The 19,171-nt window shown below is 39.0% G+C and overlaps 2 protein-coding genes across 4 annotated transcripts in view; one reads left to right on the top strand and one right to left on the bottom strand.

Annotated features, from left to right (window-relative positions):
* LOC126471158 (protein seele-like) overlaps positions 1-6,385 on the top strand; it is a 96,698-nt gene extending 90,313 nt beyond the window's left edge. For both annotated transcript variants that reach the window (XM_050099261.1, XM_050099260.1), the window contains 2 exons: positions 2,564-2,770; positions 6,058-6,385. In XM_050099261.1, coding sequence (XP_049955218.1) covers positions 2,564-2,770; positions 6,058-6,213 — 363 coding nt within the window. In that variant the 3' untranslated portion in view covers positions 6,214-6,385. The remainder of the gene's footprint in view (positions 1-2,563; positions 2,771-6,057) is intronic.
* A 9,480-nt stretch (positions 6,386-15,865) lies between these two features.
* LOC126471157 (zinc transporter foi) overlaps positions 15,866-19,171 on the bottom strand; it is a 156,265-nt gene continuing 152,959 nt past the window's right edge. For both annotated transcript variants that reach the window (XM_050099259.1, XM_050099258.1), the window contains exon 12: positions 15,866-17,399. In XM_050099259.1, coding sequence (XP_049955216.1) covers positions 17,253-17,399 — 147 coding nt within the window. In that variant the 3' untranslated portion in view covers positions 15,866-17,252. The remainder of the gene's footprint in view (positions 17,400-19,171) is intronic.

Genomic DNA, 19,171 nt, shown 5'->3' with positions numbered 1-19,171 from the left:
TTATGGTGACATGGCACAGGCTCCAGGGAAGCAAATAGAAGTACAGATACACAAACCACCTCAGAAGTATGTGCCCATTGCCAAAGGTCAGGTAGCAGATACCAAAGTATCACAACCAATCAGAAGAACAGTCCAAACAAAAACCACTTTCCAATAAGGCAAGGCCACTGCTTATGTTGAAGTAGATGATGAGTGGGATTCGGAAGTACACACAGTATTGGTGTGGTTAGACAGTGCTAGCTCTCTTAATTCAGAGTTTTCGCCAGAGGTATCATCCATCAAACCCATCACTGATGTTGCTGGTGTCAGCCATTGGTGGCACTGTCAACACTTAGTCTCAGAGTGTTGAGTCAATTTCCAGCATCCCATTATAGTTGTCTAATAATAATATAAAAACAGTGACGAAGTTTCATATAACATTCATTATGAACATCATTTGGGTATACTGTTAATTATTTTTTTTAATTATTTGAAATTTTTTTCCCTGGCTGCTGGTATTGTTACACAGTACCATACTCAGGCCACTCTGTGCACTTTTGGCTTAAAATGCCAAAACATTCACAGCACAACACAGTTGTATGAATTAATGTTGTGGCTTTCTGCTAATACCAAAGTCCATCAATGCAAGTTCTCACAACTGCCTGGAACATATGAGGAATGGTTATCATAGCGGTGGTGGGTTGATGAACTGTGGCATGGTATAGAGGAAGCACAATACGGTGCCACTGAGAGCCCCAGTGTACCTATTCACACTGCTGAGATAAATATGAAACTGGACGTGCGAGCAAAGATCAACGGCTGCAGAGCAAAACTTAGCCATAGTGCACTGCTGTTCCCCTAGGATGCTGGACATCTTGTCAATAAAAATAATTTAGAGTTATCAATGTTTAGTGCTATTGTTATGATAACATTTACTTGATTAAATGATTCATGATCATATCAATGTTTTTTAGTGATATAAACCGTATGCAAATGGTGAATGGGAATGTGGTTAACAAGATTTACTGTATTGCTTTTAATGTTTTATTAGAGTGGTGACTCTTTTTAGTCTATGTTTTGTTATGTGATTTCATAAATATCACATTTTTTAAGAAGAAAAACAAAGAAACACTCTACACAGGTGGCACTCTTATCACTGCTGGCCACAATTTGCATCTATTTAGAGCTTGACATTGACCTTGTTGATTTAGTTTTTGACACACCTACTTGGGAAGCAAGCATCACAATTGTGTGTCAGGGAGAGAAAATATATTGTAAAAGTTTCTCACATTATTATTTTAAGTACATGCTGTGATTTTTTGATCGTAGGTTTGCCCAAGGATGGTTATGTGTACCAAAACTGGTAGCCAGTAGACAAAATAAAAATTGTGACTATAGACTAAAGCAAATACTTTTTCTGTGTGTGTTGGTTGCTGTTCCCACTGTCAGTATGTCAGGAATATGAAATCTAAATATTTGACTGACTTATTTTAGCTATTGACTTCACCCATCTCTTGCTTTGACCCTTCACCCCCCCCCCCCCCCTTTTTTTTCCTCTCTGATTACATACAGACATTTTACATTTTACAAATACACTAGGGTGTAGGAAGGCAGATATTGTTGTCTGTATTGGATGAAACTCAAAACGTGGGCATATGTGGATATTTAAATTTGGTGACTGTAACTCAAACCCAAAGCCTTGTCATTCACAGGAAATTCTGCCAACTGTGTAATACACACATCCCTTGCAACTCATCTTAAAGCTTTCTATGAAAACATTTCTCATACTTCCAAAATTCCACTGAAGGTCTCCTACATACCTTGTTTTTGCAGCACTCTTGGAAAAAATGTTTGCAGAAGTGTCTTTTTAGTGTTTGGGAAATAGGTTGAAAGATACTAGCAGACTGAAGTTTTGAGCCAGACTAAGAAGTGTGCCTGGATTCCTCAATTGTTAAAAGTTTGCTTAGAAAAAAAGTGAAATTCTGGGTTCGAATCCTCTTCCAGCATACTGTTTTAATCAGCCAGGAAATTTCTTTAAAGTTTACATGCCATTGCAGGGATATTTGCCAGTGAATTAGCGTGTAAAGTAAAAGGAACAGCCAAATATCTCTCTCTTTTTGTCATTGTGAACTCTGCAGCTTTTCATGCACTTAAAGACTTCTGTCACAAAATAACATCGCACTTTAATGTTAAAGCATTATAGGTACATTATGCAATAGTTTCAAGGGTATGTGACATATTAAAACTCTTAACTGTCTTGAGCATATGAGTGAACTCATTTGTGACTGTTCACAGATTTCAGTTTGTTTGTGTGTTCATGATGCAATAGTATCATAATGTGTACTTCTGTATTACCCCACAGTTATGACTTGCAGATACCCATACAATCAAGGATTGTACTATAGTTGAGAACTTAATTGATTTAAATTAGTAAATACCACATTGTTTTCCAATGTAAATAGAAGTCTTTTAATAAGATCTGGAAGTACATACAGTAGCTCTTTCCCTTGTATGCAAGCTCTATATGCCCGTGCAATTCATTTGAAATTCTCCTTAAAGTAAATAACAGTTGCTAATATTATAGGTACCATATGCACGATCTGAACTCCATCTGACTGAAGTACTTGAAACAATATGTAACAAAATGGATGATTATGTTAGAGCCACCTACAAATCATCTGGAGAATTGACTGTACTTAAACTTATAACAAATGATGGCAAACTGAACGAAGACATGGGCAAAGTTGATGTTATTCAAGATTCTGATTTAAACAGAAGCCTTAAATTTTATGTAAGTATCTCTGTGGTTTCTCATTTCTCTTAAATCTGGTATGTCTTTGCATGAAATGTGGCTTGATTCTACATTGTTCTAAATAATAAAGTTGATGTAGGAAGGAGTAAGTTAGAATTGTAAGATTCTTATACTTTCTGATTTACTGAACACCCACTGAACTGTCATGTAAAGTAATTATTGTCTGTACAACATGTATTAATATGCAGGTAAGATGTAATTTATGTGATATAGGAACACGTTTTTTAAGACTTTACATGATGACGTTGGAGTACCAAGGCTTTACTTCTGGTTTGACTATTCTTTTGGTATACATAAATGTCTAGTTGTTATAATGATCAAATTATCTTCCAGGTTGCTCAAAATAGTAAACAAACTAGACAATCTCAGTGTTTGTATTATTATTATTATTATTATTATTATTATTATTATATTTGAGCTTATGTGTTGGAGATAAGCTACTGAAAGGAAAATATAAAACTGGTCTTTTACAACTATAACAAAAGTCAGCAGAACTGCAGCTCCCATTTTCAGCTAGATGGAGCAACAGCAGACATCACTGGTGCAACCTTGTCATGTGCTCATGAGAAATATGGTATAATCTCCTGGTTTCTAAGCTCAATTGATTTCTTTCCCTATCATTTTTAACCAGGGTAAACTCTGTTCTGCTCAAATCCTCCCTTCCATCTTTTTCATAAGCAAGAGGAGCAACAGATATTGGAAATGCTATTGCTGCCAGCCTCAGGCAGAGCTGCCATACAGAATACGCAGTTAGACAAAGAACACTATTATGAAAAGGAAAGTTGCTAATCACCATATAGTGACACACGCACACACACACACACACACACACACACACACACACACACACACACACCTATTTTTTGACAAAGGCCTTGTTGGCCAAAATCTTGTATTGCGACAGTCTTTTTGTTGTGCCTATCAGCGACTCAACATCTCCGCTATATGGTGAGCAGCAATTTCCCTTTTCATAATATTGTTACATTCCATCCTGGATTTTCCACAGTTAGATATATTACACACAGTGCAGCATTGATGTCAGTGGTGACCATTTCCGGCATATTCTCCAAAAAGCAACTCTCCTGCTATTAAATTGGATACCTTATTCCATGTGGTACTTTAAAACTGGCCTGGAAATATCTATATTAGGCCACCCTTTCTGGTCCAATTTTAGTTTGACTACATTCCACAAGGACTTCAGGGTTTTGTATTGGAAATGGCAGCTATATATCTTATAAGCAGAAGTGAGGTCTACATGTTTCATAGTGTCATTCGTGCATAGGTTAAAGAAGGGAAACATTATCTGGGACACAGATTATCAGAATACTGTGGCCTCCAATCAGTTGTTAATAGTATCCTTTCCTGCAGCCAAGATGCTAATAATTTCTTACATCACCTCTTCAAACATCCCCCATGTCCATGGATTATTACCTTCCACAGTGCTGTCCTGTATGAAACAGAATCCCTCCTTCTAAATGCTGCTGGACAACTGAGAAGCTAAGTCTAAAAACAAATCCATGAAACGGCCATGAGTGCCAGTGTGGCACCCACCATCCTTTGCTAACTTGTTTACTGGTCATCTAAAGGGATCCTTCTTAGCCACTCAACACCTAAAACCCCAGGTCTGGTTTACATTCATTGATAGTCTCACATGAACTGATCCTGTGGCAAGGGCAGTTTGTTCTTTCCCGCAGGACCTCAACATCTACTCCTACATCAGATTTACCTGTTCCTTCTCAACTCAGTGAACTAACGCTATTTATCTCCGAAATATTAACTACCTAAGGACCTCAATTTTGATAGATGTCACACATTCCAAATTAAAAAGTCCTTTCTCCAAGAGCCATAACACATTTTGGTGATGCCAAATTATATACCACCTGTTCTACAATTACTGTGTAGCATTTTATGTGGGAATGACAATTAACCACCATGAATGACCACCAGAAAATTGTGGACCACAACAAGCTTGACCCCAACAAGCTTGACCACTGAGTTATTAAATACATTGTACACACAACATTAATGATTTTAATAGCTACTTCAGTACCTATGATACTGGATCATCCTACAGCACTTGTTTGTTTGAACTATGTAAGTAGAATCTGCTGTCTCATATTTCCATCAACCTTGCAATCTCTCTAGCCTAAAACCCACTGTTCCCCCTTTCACTACCGTACTCTTATAATCGTATATCCTCTCCTTATTTTCTACACCACTCCTCTGTTGTCCAGTCTAGTACTTACGATCGCTGTCTACATAAATATTACTAAATTTTATTATATTTCCATATGTCCTCTTAGTGTGTATAAAACCAGGTTATTATCTGTTTTTATCACTAGAATGCTTAACAAACTATATCTCTGTTGTAGCATTTTGAAGATTGTAAAGTTGCAGGGATAAGACACACATTCTCTTCTGTTATTTGTCTCTCATAAACCAAATCTTTCAGCAGTCCTTCTTTCTGGACCCTTTTATAATGCAATATTGAACACTCCCATTAAGGTTATTTTGTGTTTTTAGACACAATAGCTTTCTTAAAAATTTGTTTGGAGATAATATTTTGGACAAAAATCCAGAGCTCATGGCATGAAAAAATAACAAAAGACGTAACAAATGGTCTGAATTGTCAAGAAATGATAAGCACAATACGAAATAGGGAAGGGTGCTAGTGTGGCTGCATTATAAGGTATCAGCCTGAAAACAAATACTTCAACAAATTCTGAATAATGTGGCTAGTTAGTTGAGAAATCAGAGAGCAAGTTCTTGTTACAGCACTCACTAAATTTCACAAGCACAATATCCCATACTTTGGTGTGCATTTGTGATACAGTGTGAATCTTCTTGTAGGAAATGGCATTCCAGTAGACAGGACTGCTGCTGACATTCATTATACAAGTGGAAAGAACTGACAAGGAATCAGTTTCTGGACAAATCATTCATTATTTATGTCCTTTATCCCAAAAGTAATAGTTTACATTATTAGCAGTTTAGCAGTGGAACATCTCTACTGTGTCACATACATTATGACAAACAATAATTAGATGACTGGAGGTTTGATTCATGCCATAAGAAATATTTCCTTATTTCAGTGAATGTGGTACAGATAACTATAGTCTGAGATACATTTATTAATATATCATCTAGTTTAACTCAATAAGCCATACATCAATTGTATTATGTTGCAATACTCTAGTATTCTTATGTCTGCCTGGAGAGTTATACTAGCAAGTCTCTGATATTTGGTTTTGTTTGCTTGATTTTAGTGTGAAGGCATCGTGGAGGAAAATGAAGAAGCTATTGTGCGCCTGTTCAGTCAAAAGGAAGATGATATAGACATAAAGTTGTGTACTGAATCTGCGAAACTGTGTTCAATAACTTTAGAAAAGGAACAAGAATTATCTGAAAATGATGAATTATGACGTGTGCCCTTAATGGGTTGACGTCCCTGTTTCTAAAGAAGAGAACTGGGAAAAGACTTGACATTTAGGCTCCTTTTGAGTTTTTATGAAGAACTATTCCATGTACAGTAATTATTTATGTAACTGACTGGTTGTTGTAGATATTGAGATAATACAGTAATTCTGGTTTTTATTTTTGCTTGTCTTTTATTTTAATATGGATTTCGCTACACAACACATACTTTGTTTATATTATTAACTGTTGCTCACAGCGGACCTATTTAATCAATTACTTTTTTGTTCTAGACTATTGAAGGCTAATTTTAGAAAATGAGTCTACTTTATGCAAATAATCAAAATTAATGACAAAATAATTATAATTACTAAATAAATTTCAGAATAAATAGTAGAAAAACTCGTTAACTATACTACAGCAGCGGGGAAGCAATATGGGTAAAGAAGAAGCAAAACTGTGTTTTGTACAAGGTAGATCTAATTTACAGAAATACTGATGTGCTAATATGGAAAAATTTTGACTACAATAACAGTGGAAATGGAAATGATCGTATGGCGTCAGTGGCCGGGAGTTCCCACGGGGGAAGTTCGGCCGCCAAGTGCAAGTCTTATTGAGTGCGATGTCACATTGGGCAACTTGTGCGTTGACAATGGGGATGAGATGATGATGATGATGATGATGATGATGATGACAGCAAAACACCCAGCCCCTGAGGGGAGAAAATCTCCCACCCCAGCTGGGAATCGAACCCCGGCCCCCGTGCATGGCATTCCAATGCACTGAGCATTCAACTATTGGGGTGGGCTACAATAACAGTTACTCAAGTAGACTGATTGTTATAATGTATCCATATTTGTACTGTTGTCTTTAAATGATTGCAGTCCTGTTACTGCTGACAAAATTGCTGCAGCATCCTCTGAGAAGTGTATAGGAGTAAAAGTTATGAGAAGGTGTCTGTCTTCATTATGGCATGAGTTTTATAACGTGAAGAACTGAAATATCGTACCACAAAACAACCTCAAGTACATGTAATATATATTTTAAATGAAAATAACAATTGTGTGTCACCATCAAGAGAATGTACAGTTATGTGAAATTCTTGCGATGTGCGCTATTTATTAGATTGTTATCAGTAAGTCAAAGAAATTGCACAGAAGTGATGAGGGTATTATCGGGTAGCTCCTGATAATTTTGGGCTGGTGTAAATGAAAAATTTACTCAGTCTGCACACTTTCATCACAGGCCTGAAGTCTGTACAAAGTCTGCATTATATAATCTTTGGATGAAGTGTGATTAAAAGTAAATGTGTGAACCCAATGTTTCATAAACAAAATTGTCATGTTTTTAATAAAGTGCAAAAATTTTAAGTGCACATTATGATGAAATTAATTAAAAACCAACAGCCCAACATGTGAATGCAGAATTCTATTGAGACTTTCTATGGGCCCAGACACAGTGTTTGGTGCCATTTTAAAATGGGCGTGCAAATGCTGGAAAGTTTGGAGAACTTCCTGGTTATGGCACCCAAGCATGGTGACACTTTGGTAAGACTCTGGACTCATTCAGGAGAATGGTGATTCAAAACTCTGTCTGGCCAGCCACTTTTAGGTTTTTCATGATATTCCTAAATCACTAAGGTACATGCTGGAGTGGTTCCATTGAAAGGACATGGCTAATTTCCTTCCCATCCTGTGTCTTCGACGCATCTCTAATCATCTCTCATTGTTGATGGGCCATTAAACTAATCTTCTTTCCAATTATGGTAGAATGTATAGCTGCCAGTCATCCAAGATGATGGCATTCTCAAACAAGTAGTTCACTGTGTGAAGAAGGTAGGCCCGAACATCAGATGTCCAGAAAGGGGCATTTCTGTAGCTATTTCTTGATACACCACAGGCTCACAACAGTTAATAAAAGATTACATGCCTAAGTATGAAAAGAGAGAAAACTGATAGAAAATCCAAAGAGATTCTGTTCGTATATGAAGTATACCAGTACCCAGACACAATCAATACCTTCCCTGCACAATACCAATTGTAATGTTACCAATGACAGTGCCACTAAAACAGAGCTGCTAATTTGGTTTTCTGAAATTCCTTCACCAAAGATGTTGATGTAAATATTCCAGAATTTGAATCTAGAACAAATGCCAATGTGAGTAACTTAGGAGTAGATACTTCTGGTGTAGCGAAAGAACTTGTCTCTCAGTATAGGCAAGTCTACTAGTCCAGATTGTATTCAGTTCCTTTCAGAGTACGCTGATGAAATTGCTCCATTTTTAGCAATCGTATAAAACCACTTGCTCAATGACAGATCTGCACTTAAGGACTGGAATGTTGCACAAGTCACCCCAATACACAAGAAAGGAAATAAAAGTAATGCACTGAATTACAGACTTGAATCATTGATATCAATTTGCTGTATGATTTTGGAACATACACTGTGTTTGAATATTAAGATATCTCAGAGAAAATGGTCTATTGACAAATAACCAGCATAGGTTCGGAAAATATAGTTCTTGTGAAACAACTAGCTCTTTCTTCACAAGGAGTAATGAGCACTAATCACAGGATATCTAAGTTGAATCCATATTTCTAGATTTCCAGAATGTTTTTGACACCATTCCACATAAGCAGCTTACAATTAAATTGCACGCCTATAGAGTACAGGGTCAGCAGTGAGAATGGAGCTTTCATTACCTCTCAGAAACATCACAAGTCATAGTAATTGATGAGAAATAGAGTGAAACAGAAGTAATATCTGGAATTCCCCAAGGAAGTGTTTCTACTTTATAAGAATAATTTGGAAGACAATCTGAGCAGCGCTCTCGGGTTGTTTGCAGTCGATGCTGATGTTTACTGTCTAGGATTATCATCAGCTGATCAAAATGAACTGAAAAATGATTTAGACAGACCAAATATCTGTATGGCATGAGAAGGTGTTCTTCACATGAGTACTAAAGAAAAAAAATTCTATTATATTTTGGTTACATGATAAGTCTCACAGAGTTGAAGATTATACTGGGTGGTTATAACAAGGAAAGTAATTACCATACAAGTACCAAACTTGGTAGCATTAATGTCCAGAGTATTGGGTGCATGATTTTCATCCATCACAGCACCACCGTCCAGTTCCAACTATGGCCACCAGGAGCCATGATCAGTGATTCAGTCTCACACACCTGACCAGCTGCAGTGCATTTGTTAATATGTCAACATGAGCTTGGATAAAAGGAGCAGGGCATTATAAGTGAAGCTCTATTATCAAAACAACAATAATGCTGCAGCTCCACTTAAAGAACATTGCCGGCTGAAAGGATTAGGGAAGGGACACCTTTCTCCACGTGCTGTGCAGAGCATGATGAATTTCAAATCGACTGGATAACTGAGCATCGCTCCGGGAAGATGACGATGACCAATTGCACCACAGGTGGTTGATGAAACCGCTGTTGCTATGGCAGATAATGCTGCAAACAAATCCCGATTGTCAGGCCGTGTGCATGCTGTCACGACAGTTCAACATCCCGAAAGATGCTTCAAGCCATTCTCAAATGATATCCATACAAGTTCCATATCATACAGCAGCTTGCACCACAGGACACACGACGTGTTGATTTCACTCTCCACTTTCTTGCAAGGATTGAAATTGACGACGGCTGGCCCTGGACCATCCTTTGGACAGACGAAGCTCATTTTTCTCTGACGGATGAGGTGAACACACAGAATTGCTGAGTGTGGGGATCTTCACCTGCAGTTACTGTGCATGAAGTTCCTCTGTATGGTGAATGTGTCACCTTATGGTGTGGCTTCATGGATACATTCATCACTGGCCCATCCTTTTTGAACAGGTTGGCACTCAAGGACCAAAGATGAGCAGTGTGACACGCCAGTGTTACTGCGATATGCTTCACTAGCGTGTCATACCCGGCCTACAGGAGAGAGACGCATTAAACTCAACAGTTTTCATGCAAGATGGGGCCCCACCGCACATCTTTTGTGAAGTTCACCTGATTCTCCGAAATGCATTTGTAAATGATCGAATTTTCTGCCGATCCTTTCCAACTACTTGGTCAGCACGATCACATGATCTCACTCCCTGTGATTTCTGGTTGTGGGGCTACCTAAAGGGTAGGGTTTACCAGAGGAACATTCACACATGTGCTGATCTGAAGAAGCACAGCATATCAATAGATAGCCAGCATACCTACAGACATACTTCATTCTGCCGTGCAGAATACGATCCTGCACTTTCAGGCTCTTTTGGATAATGATTGGTGCCATATTGAGCCCCTTTTGTAGCAGTAATGGTACTGGTATGTAATAGTATGATGTACTATAGCAGCACATTAAAAGTGTTTCAGTTGAACCACTGGTAGTTAGGGATGACAATACGAATGACTTACATTGGGACCATAACACAGAAAATTTTGTGGAGAAGATGAACTGGAGACTGCGTTTTACTGCCAGAGCACTTAAGATGCAACAGATCTCCTAAAAGGTGTGCCTGCACTATGCCTGTCTGTCATCTTCTGGGGTACTGTTGTGTGGTATTGTATCCCCACCACTTGGAACTAATGGAGGACATAAAAAAAGGTCTGTAGAAGGGCAGCTTATTTTGTGGTATTGTGAAATAGGGAAGTGTGTACCAGATATGATTTGTGAGTCTGTGTGATCATTATGAGCAAGGCATTTTTCTTTGTGACAAGATCTTTCCACAAAATCACCATCTTTCTCCTCCTAGCGCCAAAATATTTTATTGACTCTTACCTACAGAGCAAGAAATGACCATCGTGGTAAAATAAGAAAGATTAGAGTTCACACGGAAAGAGTTAGGTGTTCATTTTTACCACACTCAACTAAAGAGCAGAACAGGTGAGATAGTATGAAAGTGGTTCTGTGGACCCATTGCAAAACATGTAAGTATAAATTGCAGAGTAGCCATGTAGGAGTACAGGAACAGCGTGTCATAATCCCCCATTCCCTGTGAGCCAAAACAATGTTGCCCTTTACAGGGGGCACTGGAGAATAACAAAAAATGAAATATCTCGGCCAATATTATGTGGATGTTGAATGAATGAATTGTTCATATGTGCAACTGGTGCCAAAGCAGCAGGCAGCTCCCCTGCAGGCATTTCCTCCATCACCTGCCCCCAAACAGATATTGTCAGCACCCTCTTAAATCCAATGTGGCTACTGGTGGTGGATACTTCTTTGAAATACACATAGAATAAGAAACATGTGGTCGACCATTACAGAGTCTCCTTCATGTGGCCACTAAAAAAAAAAAAAATTTGAAGGGCTGCCCCACACTATATTCCTAACTACCTACCAAACCCACTCAGAAGTTAGTCCAGCCAAGCTACTTCACATCCAGTAGACAAAGACTCACCTGCATCTGTTTCACATCACTCTGGAAGTAAAGCCAGCATCACAAAAGACCCAGTATAGCCCAGCCATTCCAGGACAGGCTCAAATGATCACCTGAGAGCTGGAATAGATGCCAGCACAATTCTTGTGCCATGATGGCACTGTTTGTTCATTGTCGTATTGAAGGTACAGAGCTCTCAGAGCACCAATGCCCGCTGCTGGCACGATATAGTGACAACCTCTAGCACAGCACCACATGCGGACCCTGCCTCCTTCAACAGAGCCGTTTGTTCATCGTTATACTGAAGGTACAGAATTCTCCCAGCATCAATGCTAGCTGCCGGTAATGACATAGTGACAACCACTAGCCTGAACCACAATATCAGGTACAGACCCTGTCTCCTCTGACAGGGCAGATGTTGAAACCATCCCTGCACTTGATCCTGTCACCACTGCTGCTTCTGTCACCATTAATGCATTTACCAATGTCTCACCAACCAACCAACCAACCAGATGACAACCACACACCTGCAGCCCTTATGACCCACACTACTACTGCTGCTCCTCCTCCTCCTCCTCCTCCTCCTCCTACCACCACCACCACGACTACTACTACTGCAATCAGTATGTCTACAGTTGCCCCACCAACAGTCTGTGCTGCCACTGGCACTCCTAAAGTTACACAAATAACCTTATAGGTCGATAGGTCGGGCAACCACAGCTAAAAAACCTTGTATATAATGTTAAGGGCAATCAAAAAATTTAAAACCAAAGATACTAAAATAGTCTACATTAAACTGAGTGAAAGTCCAAATCTGCAATAGCTTTGTATTGTGTTTTCACTGTCTGACAACTGGTTTCATACCCTGGAGGTACGTCTTCGGGTCATATAAAGCTAATTCTTCATATGCCACAGCTTCCAAGGCCAAAGTGCGCATGTTTTTGAGCATGCTTGTACCTTGGAAGATGTGGCACATGAAGTACTAGTTTTATACATATCTCCAGGGTATGAAACTGGTTGTCACACAGTGAGAACACAATAAACAACAATTGCGGATTTGGACTTTCACTCCGTTTAATGTAGACTATTTAACCATCTCTGATTTTAAACTATTTGATTGTCCTTAACATTATGTACTTTTAAAGTTGCCGCAATTGTGGCTGCCAGTGCAGCCACTGTCACATATGCTGCTGGTACTAGATGATGTTTTGAGTCTGGTGGCACAGAGATACTCAGCAACACCTAGTTCTCTTCCTCACACTGCAGTCTTGACCTCGCTGGATCATCTGTGCATACCAAATGAAAAGATGCAGATACTGTCAACTGACAGCTCCTAAGAGGTAGCTCCATCATTTGTCAGCACCACTGCTAGGTGCGTACTTCCACCCCTATGTACATGTGCCAGAAATCTGGCAGACCACCACCCAACTAGATGAAGAACACAATGATAACAGCATGCAAGAAGGCTACATCCAGACATTACAACCCACACAGCATAGACATTTACATATGTGGGCCATTTAGAAACCTCAGTGCCGCAAACAACTGCTACAGCAGTGCAGCCAATACAGCAGCGTTCAGGGGTCTCAGTGGAGCCATTATCATCCAGTCACTGCCACCCCTCCCTTTGAGGGAGGAGGGTGTGACAGCGTAAGATTGCTCTGCTACCATGATGGGATTTTCACAGCCACTCCATAGTTAGAACTGACCAGCATCACCCCTGGCTCTAGTATGTAAGCACCAGCATACCTTAGGGAAGATTTTATAAGACTGAAACACTTGCAGATGGCCTTGTTGGCAATCTCTTCACATTGCATTAACATCTTTAATATATCTGGCCGTCTTACACTTATCCAAACTGTGCCATTCCTTCTGGTTAAAAATCTGGAGTGTACCTGTGCTCTGTTCGCCATGTTAACAGGAGTTAAATTCCCATACAGATCTAACGGATCTATAACTATTGGACAGACATATGAGCTATTCCTTCTGGCTAATCCCAAAGTAATATAATTGACTATTTCAGGTCACATTCTGCAATTCCATGTTGTACAAAATAATTGTTGTAATAAAAATCTATACAACAGACCAATAACATGAAGTCTTCTCGGGTTATCATTCAAGTTGAGGCGTTGTTATGCGGCAACATTTTGACAAGTTTCCTACTTGTCATCTGCAGGGAAAATGTCAGGTTCACATCCACTTCATATCTTTATAGATGCTAGACTACAGGCTCCTCTGCCTCATCTGCAATGGTTGGGCCCATTGCATGCTCCAGAAGGGATGTTGCAGAGATGTTAAGGGTACCCACAGTGTATTGGAGGGTCCTGGTGTTGCTCGTCTATTCCATATGCTGCTTTGCCGCTTTCACATCAGAGCGCTCTTGACATATTCTTGCTAGTGCTACATCCCATGCAGAGCTCAGTTGGACATCACTATCCCAGTTGACAAGATCATCATGAACAGATAGGCAGCACCACAACCCTCTAACACACTGGGAGTTCTATAATTTTTTAGTTTGTTAACTTTTTTCAACTGATATGAAATGCTGCATGACATTTATCATAATTAATTTTCAAGTATGTTTAAGTTTTATGATTAATGTACAAAATAGTTACTTCTTCATAATATGAAAGAAAATTCAAGGTGGTGTTATAATTATTAATCAAATAGATCATGACAGTTATTTTTAAAATTTCACTCTGAGCAGACAACATTGCTAGTTCAATACAGTAACACTCAACAGTAGTTCTGTTCTTGGTGAGCAGAAGTCAATTGATTGCAACTAATATTGAAGTTTCATTGTTGATTATACACAGTGGACTGTCAAGTTAGTAACAAAATAACCAGTTGAATATGACCCCTGTCATATGTTCTGATCCACTAAGGTTGGTCAAAAATGGATGGACTGATGTCATTCATAGCATTTAATCTCAATCTAACACCACTTTTGGTATACATAATTTTTGATAAATCAGCTTCTTATTAATTTAGTGCAACATTACCAGGCACATAAGTGGAAATTTCCAACACTTTCTCATTTACATACTCAGCAAGGTCTATGGCCTGACAGTCCCTTGTATATCAAGCAAATGAATGACTTTTCCCAAATGTATACTGTCATTTATTGTTGAAAGCACATAAGTCACACAGATCACAGTGAACTTCGCATGCTTTATACCCTTAGCTTTCAGAAATCATCTTATTGACCATAACAGAAGTCCTCAGCTGTAAACAGTGCTAAGGAGCGTTCACCGAGAAACTGCATGTAAAACATTTAATGGTACGTGCTTTATTCATATTGGTTCGGTGTTCCATGACAAATGAGAAATGGCAACTCTGCCACAATGTGTGCATATAAACGGTGGTAAGCACCAAAAACATGATTGCTAGTGGTGGTGGTGGTGGTGGTAATGTGCAGTTTTCATGCCAGGAAAATGCTTTTCAGGGATAATTTCAACAAATCTGGTAATGATAACAACTATGAGTCCGATAAAAATCCTAAATATGGCCCTGAACGCAAATGTGCTTGCTAATCATGGAAATGTGAATAATTTTTTAAGCAGTTTAACAATGTTGTGTTCCTTACCATTGTTTACATGACAGTGTGATGACAAATGTTAAGGGACATTCTTAATATAGATTACTTTTTGAGTTGGTTGTTACACTTCATTATTTCAGAATGTGGTAATGCAAATTAGTATTTTTGAGAGGTTTCACAATAATGTTTTTTAACTCACCCAGCGTAAACAGTGGCTAGTCAGTGATAAATCATGTCAAATACACTCAGTTTGCAATTAAACAGTATTAAGTACCCCTTGATGTATTTTTAAGAACATTTTGTATAGAATTTATGAAAGTTATTAGTGTAGAAATATTTGAGCACAACAACTTTTCTGAATAAATAAAACACAGTGGATGTACTTGAAATTTCTATTTGTGAGACTTAATAATAACTTTACCATGTAATTTCTCAAAACAACCAAGTTCTCCCTTAACATTGTTTACAACCAAGGTCTTCAATTCACAAATGAGTTTCCTTTTCCCCCAGGCATTTTAAGTTGCTGTCCCGCAAAAAGAAAAACAACAATAGTGTTGCGTGTCCTACTTATTTTTAACAAGTACCCCATTTTCATTAATTAAACAGCAACCGATAAACAAACCTTTTCAGTTACTCTTACATTAAGAGGACATTCCACTGGAAAGATCTAAAATGTTCGTACAATGTAAAAGAAGGGTGTTGCAGCAATTGGTAAGGAAAGTGAAAAACTTGTGTAGAAAACTTATCCACTGTTTATTCACACACACTTCAACAATGTTACAAGACCTCACAAATTAAACTATCATAAATACAACTTCAAATGAGTGAGTAAAGAATTTCAAACTGACAACAAATGCAGAACAGTTACTCAAATACAAACAATACAATAAACACACTTACACAAAGAAAATAACATAAAAATAATTTTTAAGAAACAACAGGAAAGCTAAGTTCACCAGCCACTTGGCATGACAAAAATAACAGTAACATCAGGCAGCTACAAATAATGTAAATTGAGGTGAAACAAGAGTCAACTGCTTCCAGAGCACAAAACAGCATTTGCCACAGGAATGTCTCTCTCATTTTACCATGTTTAACACAGGGCACAAAGTTGATGTGATATAGACGGCCGGCTGGAGTGGCCGAGCGGTTCTAGGCGCTACAGTCTGGAACCGCACGACCGCTACGGTCGCAGGTTCGAATCCTGCCTCGGGCATGGATGTGTGTGATGTCCTTAGCTTAGTTAGGTTTAAGTAGTTCTAAGTTCTAGGGGACTTATGACCACAGCAGTTGAGTCCCATAGTGCTCAGAGCCATTTGAACCATTTTGATATAGAGGAAAATTAATCTTCCTTGCACAAAACAACTACCCATAAAATATTTGCAAACCTAGTTATTATGGCGAGAGTCTTGGAAGTTGATGTCTCGCCATCAAGAACCTTGTGCAATTCAAGCCATGAATTTTAGCTGACATAAAAAAATGGAAATGTCGTGTGGCTAGGGTCTCCCGTTGGGTAGACCGTTCGCCTGGTGCAGGTCTTTTGATCTGACGCCACTTCGGCGACCTGCGCGTCGATGGGGATGAAATGATGATGATTAGGACAACACAACACCCAGTCCCTGAGCGGAGAAAATCTCCGACCCATCCGGGAATCGAACCTGGGCCCTTAGGATTGACAGTCTGTCACGCTGACCACTCAGCTACCGGGGCGGACATTGAAGTGTCATTTGAAATTGTGGAGGAGGAGGGGGGGGGGGAGAGGACCTAGCATGGTGAACTTACATTCAACAAATAATGGAAACTGAATGAAAAGTAGAAAAATTATCTTAGAGATATGTAATGCCCTACTTAACATATTGCAAACCTTCATATCAATAAATGCTAATAAAGAAAGCAATGATTAAAGAGAAATACATAAGCTGAGAGGGCAGTTTCATTAAATTATGATTTTTGTTGAGCACACACAGAATGGATCAGACAATATGCTGCCACACATTTTTATACTCAAATGAATAGACATCTTAAAAAACTCAAATCAATAGACATCTTAAAAATCAACTACTATCACTGACAGAGAACAACGAATTTTAAAATATGGGACTTCAGTAGCAGCTGCCATGAAATATTAAAATATTTTCGTTAAGTTTTGAAGACAGTCTTAATATCATGCTCATAAAGAGCAATTAAGAGCATGATTCCAACACCAACCAGCAGGCCGAGGAACTGCAGGAGGCACTGGCACAACGAGCCGCCCTCCTTCGAGTGGCCGCTAGTAAGCTCTGGAATCTGAAACATTAGTTAATACGTAAATAATTAAGTGTCTCAACAGGAAAGCTACAAGTAATCTGAAAGAATATTCTCATTTAATCAGTCAACAGTGTAATCATTTTGACTATTTAAATACAATGACACTGCAAAAGCTTAAATCACACATAAAACAGAAACTATCATTAAGCAGTTGTTGAAAAACTTGACATCGGTGGTGTTCATCACTTATCCTTGCACGTCGCTACACATATCTGCGAATTCTAGGAACACTGTACACATATCTGTGAATTCTAGAAACACTGTATAAGTCTCTCATATATGCAAGAGTCAACTCTGTACCTTACCATAGACTCAGCACAGCACCAGCACTTACGTGTGTGTGTGTGTGTGTGTGTGTGTGTGTGTGTGTGTGTGTGTGTGTGTGTGAGTGAGTGAGAGAGAGAGAGAGAGAGAGAGAGAGAGAGAGAGAGAGAGAGAGAGAGAGGAGAAAAAAGGCACGAAGAAGGAAGTATCCGAATGGGACAGAAAACAGTAGATGTTGTGCACACATCAAATGATTATGATATCAGAAAAAAATGCATAATTTATTTAAGAGAAAGGGCTTCAGCAATTGAGCAAGTCAATAATGTGTTGGTCCACCTCTAGCCCTTATGCAAGCAGTTATTCGGCTTGGCATTGATTGATAGAGCTGTTTGATGTCCTCCTGAGGTATATCGTGCCAAATTCTGTTCAATTGGCACATCAGATCATTAGAACTGTGAGTTGGTTGCAGCGCCCTGCCTATAATGCTCCAAATGTTCTCAATTGAGGGCAGTTCCAGTGACCTTGCTTGCCAAGGTAGGCAAACATCAAGAAAAGTAGTAGAAACTCTCGCTGTGTGTGGGCGGGCATTATCTTGCTGAAATGTGAGCTCAGGATGGGCTGCTGTGAATAGCAATAATATTGGGTGTAGGGTATCATCTACGTACCACTGTGCTGTGCTGGTGCCACAGATGACAACTAAAGGGGTCCTGCTATGAAAAGAAATGGCACCCCAGAACATCAATCCTGGTTGTTGGACCTTACGGCATGCGACAGTCAGACAGGTGTCCTACCACTGTCTTCGGCCTAGAATCTCCGTGACTGGAGTAGAACTGTCTTCAGTAATGAGTTCCACTTTGAACTGGGCCCCAACAACCAGTAAAGATTTGTCTGGTGATGCCCCGGACTGTAGTAGGATACCAACCTGACTATTGCCTACCAACTAGGAGTGATGGTCTGGGGTGCCATTTCAATTCATTTCATAGCAGGACACCTTTAATCACCATCTGCAGCATCCTCACAGTATCATGGTACGTCTACAATATTCTATGCCCCGTTTTGTTGCCCATATATTTCAACAATTTAATGCCTGCCCACATACGGCAAGAGTTTTTGCTCCTTGCATAATGGTGACAGGTGGAACAAGACATTACTGGCTTGCTCAATTTGTGAAGCTCTTTCTCTTGAATAAATCACCCAATTTTTCTGAAATTGTAATCACTTGTTTGTCTGTATATGTACATCACATCTGATTTCCATCACATTTTGATAATTCCTTTGTGGTGTGTCATTTTTCTTTTGTTTTAAAGTGTATTTCATAAAAGTGAGGTAGTTATCTTGCAACACTAATACCAATAAAACATGCTAAATTCAAGATAATTATTCTCCTTAGCAGAGCTGGAAAAAACACCTAATATCTGCTTACATATAAAAATTTGAAACGCCATAATGATTAGAATGGAACACATAGCACTGTACAACATTTACGT

Source organism: Schistocerca serialis, chromosome 3, assembly GCF_023864345.2.
Source record: "Schistocerca serialis cubense isolate TAMUIC-IGC-003099 chromosome 3, iqSchSeri2.2, whole genome shotgun sequence".
Lineage (NCBI taxonomy): Eukaryota > Metazoa > Arthropoda > Insecta > Orthoptera > Acrididae > Schistocerca > Schistocerca serialis.
The sequence above is the reverse complement of the archived record's forward strand: the minus strand, read 5'-3'. Positions and strand labels throughout refer to the sequence as shown.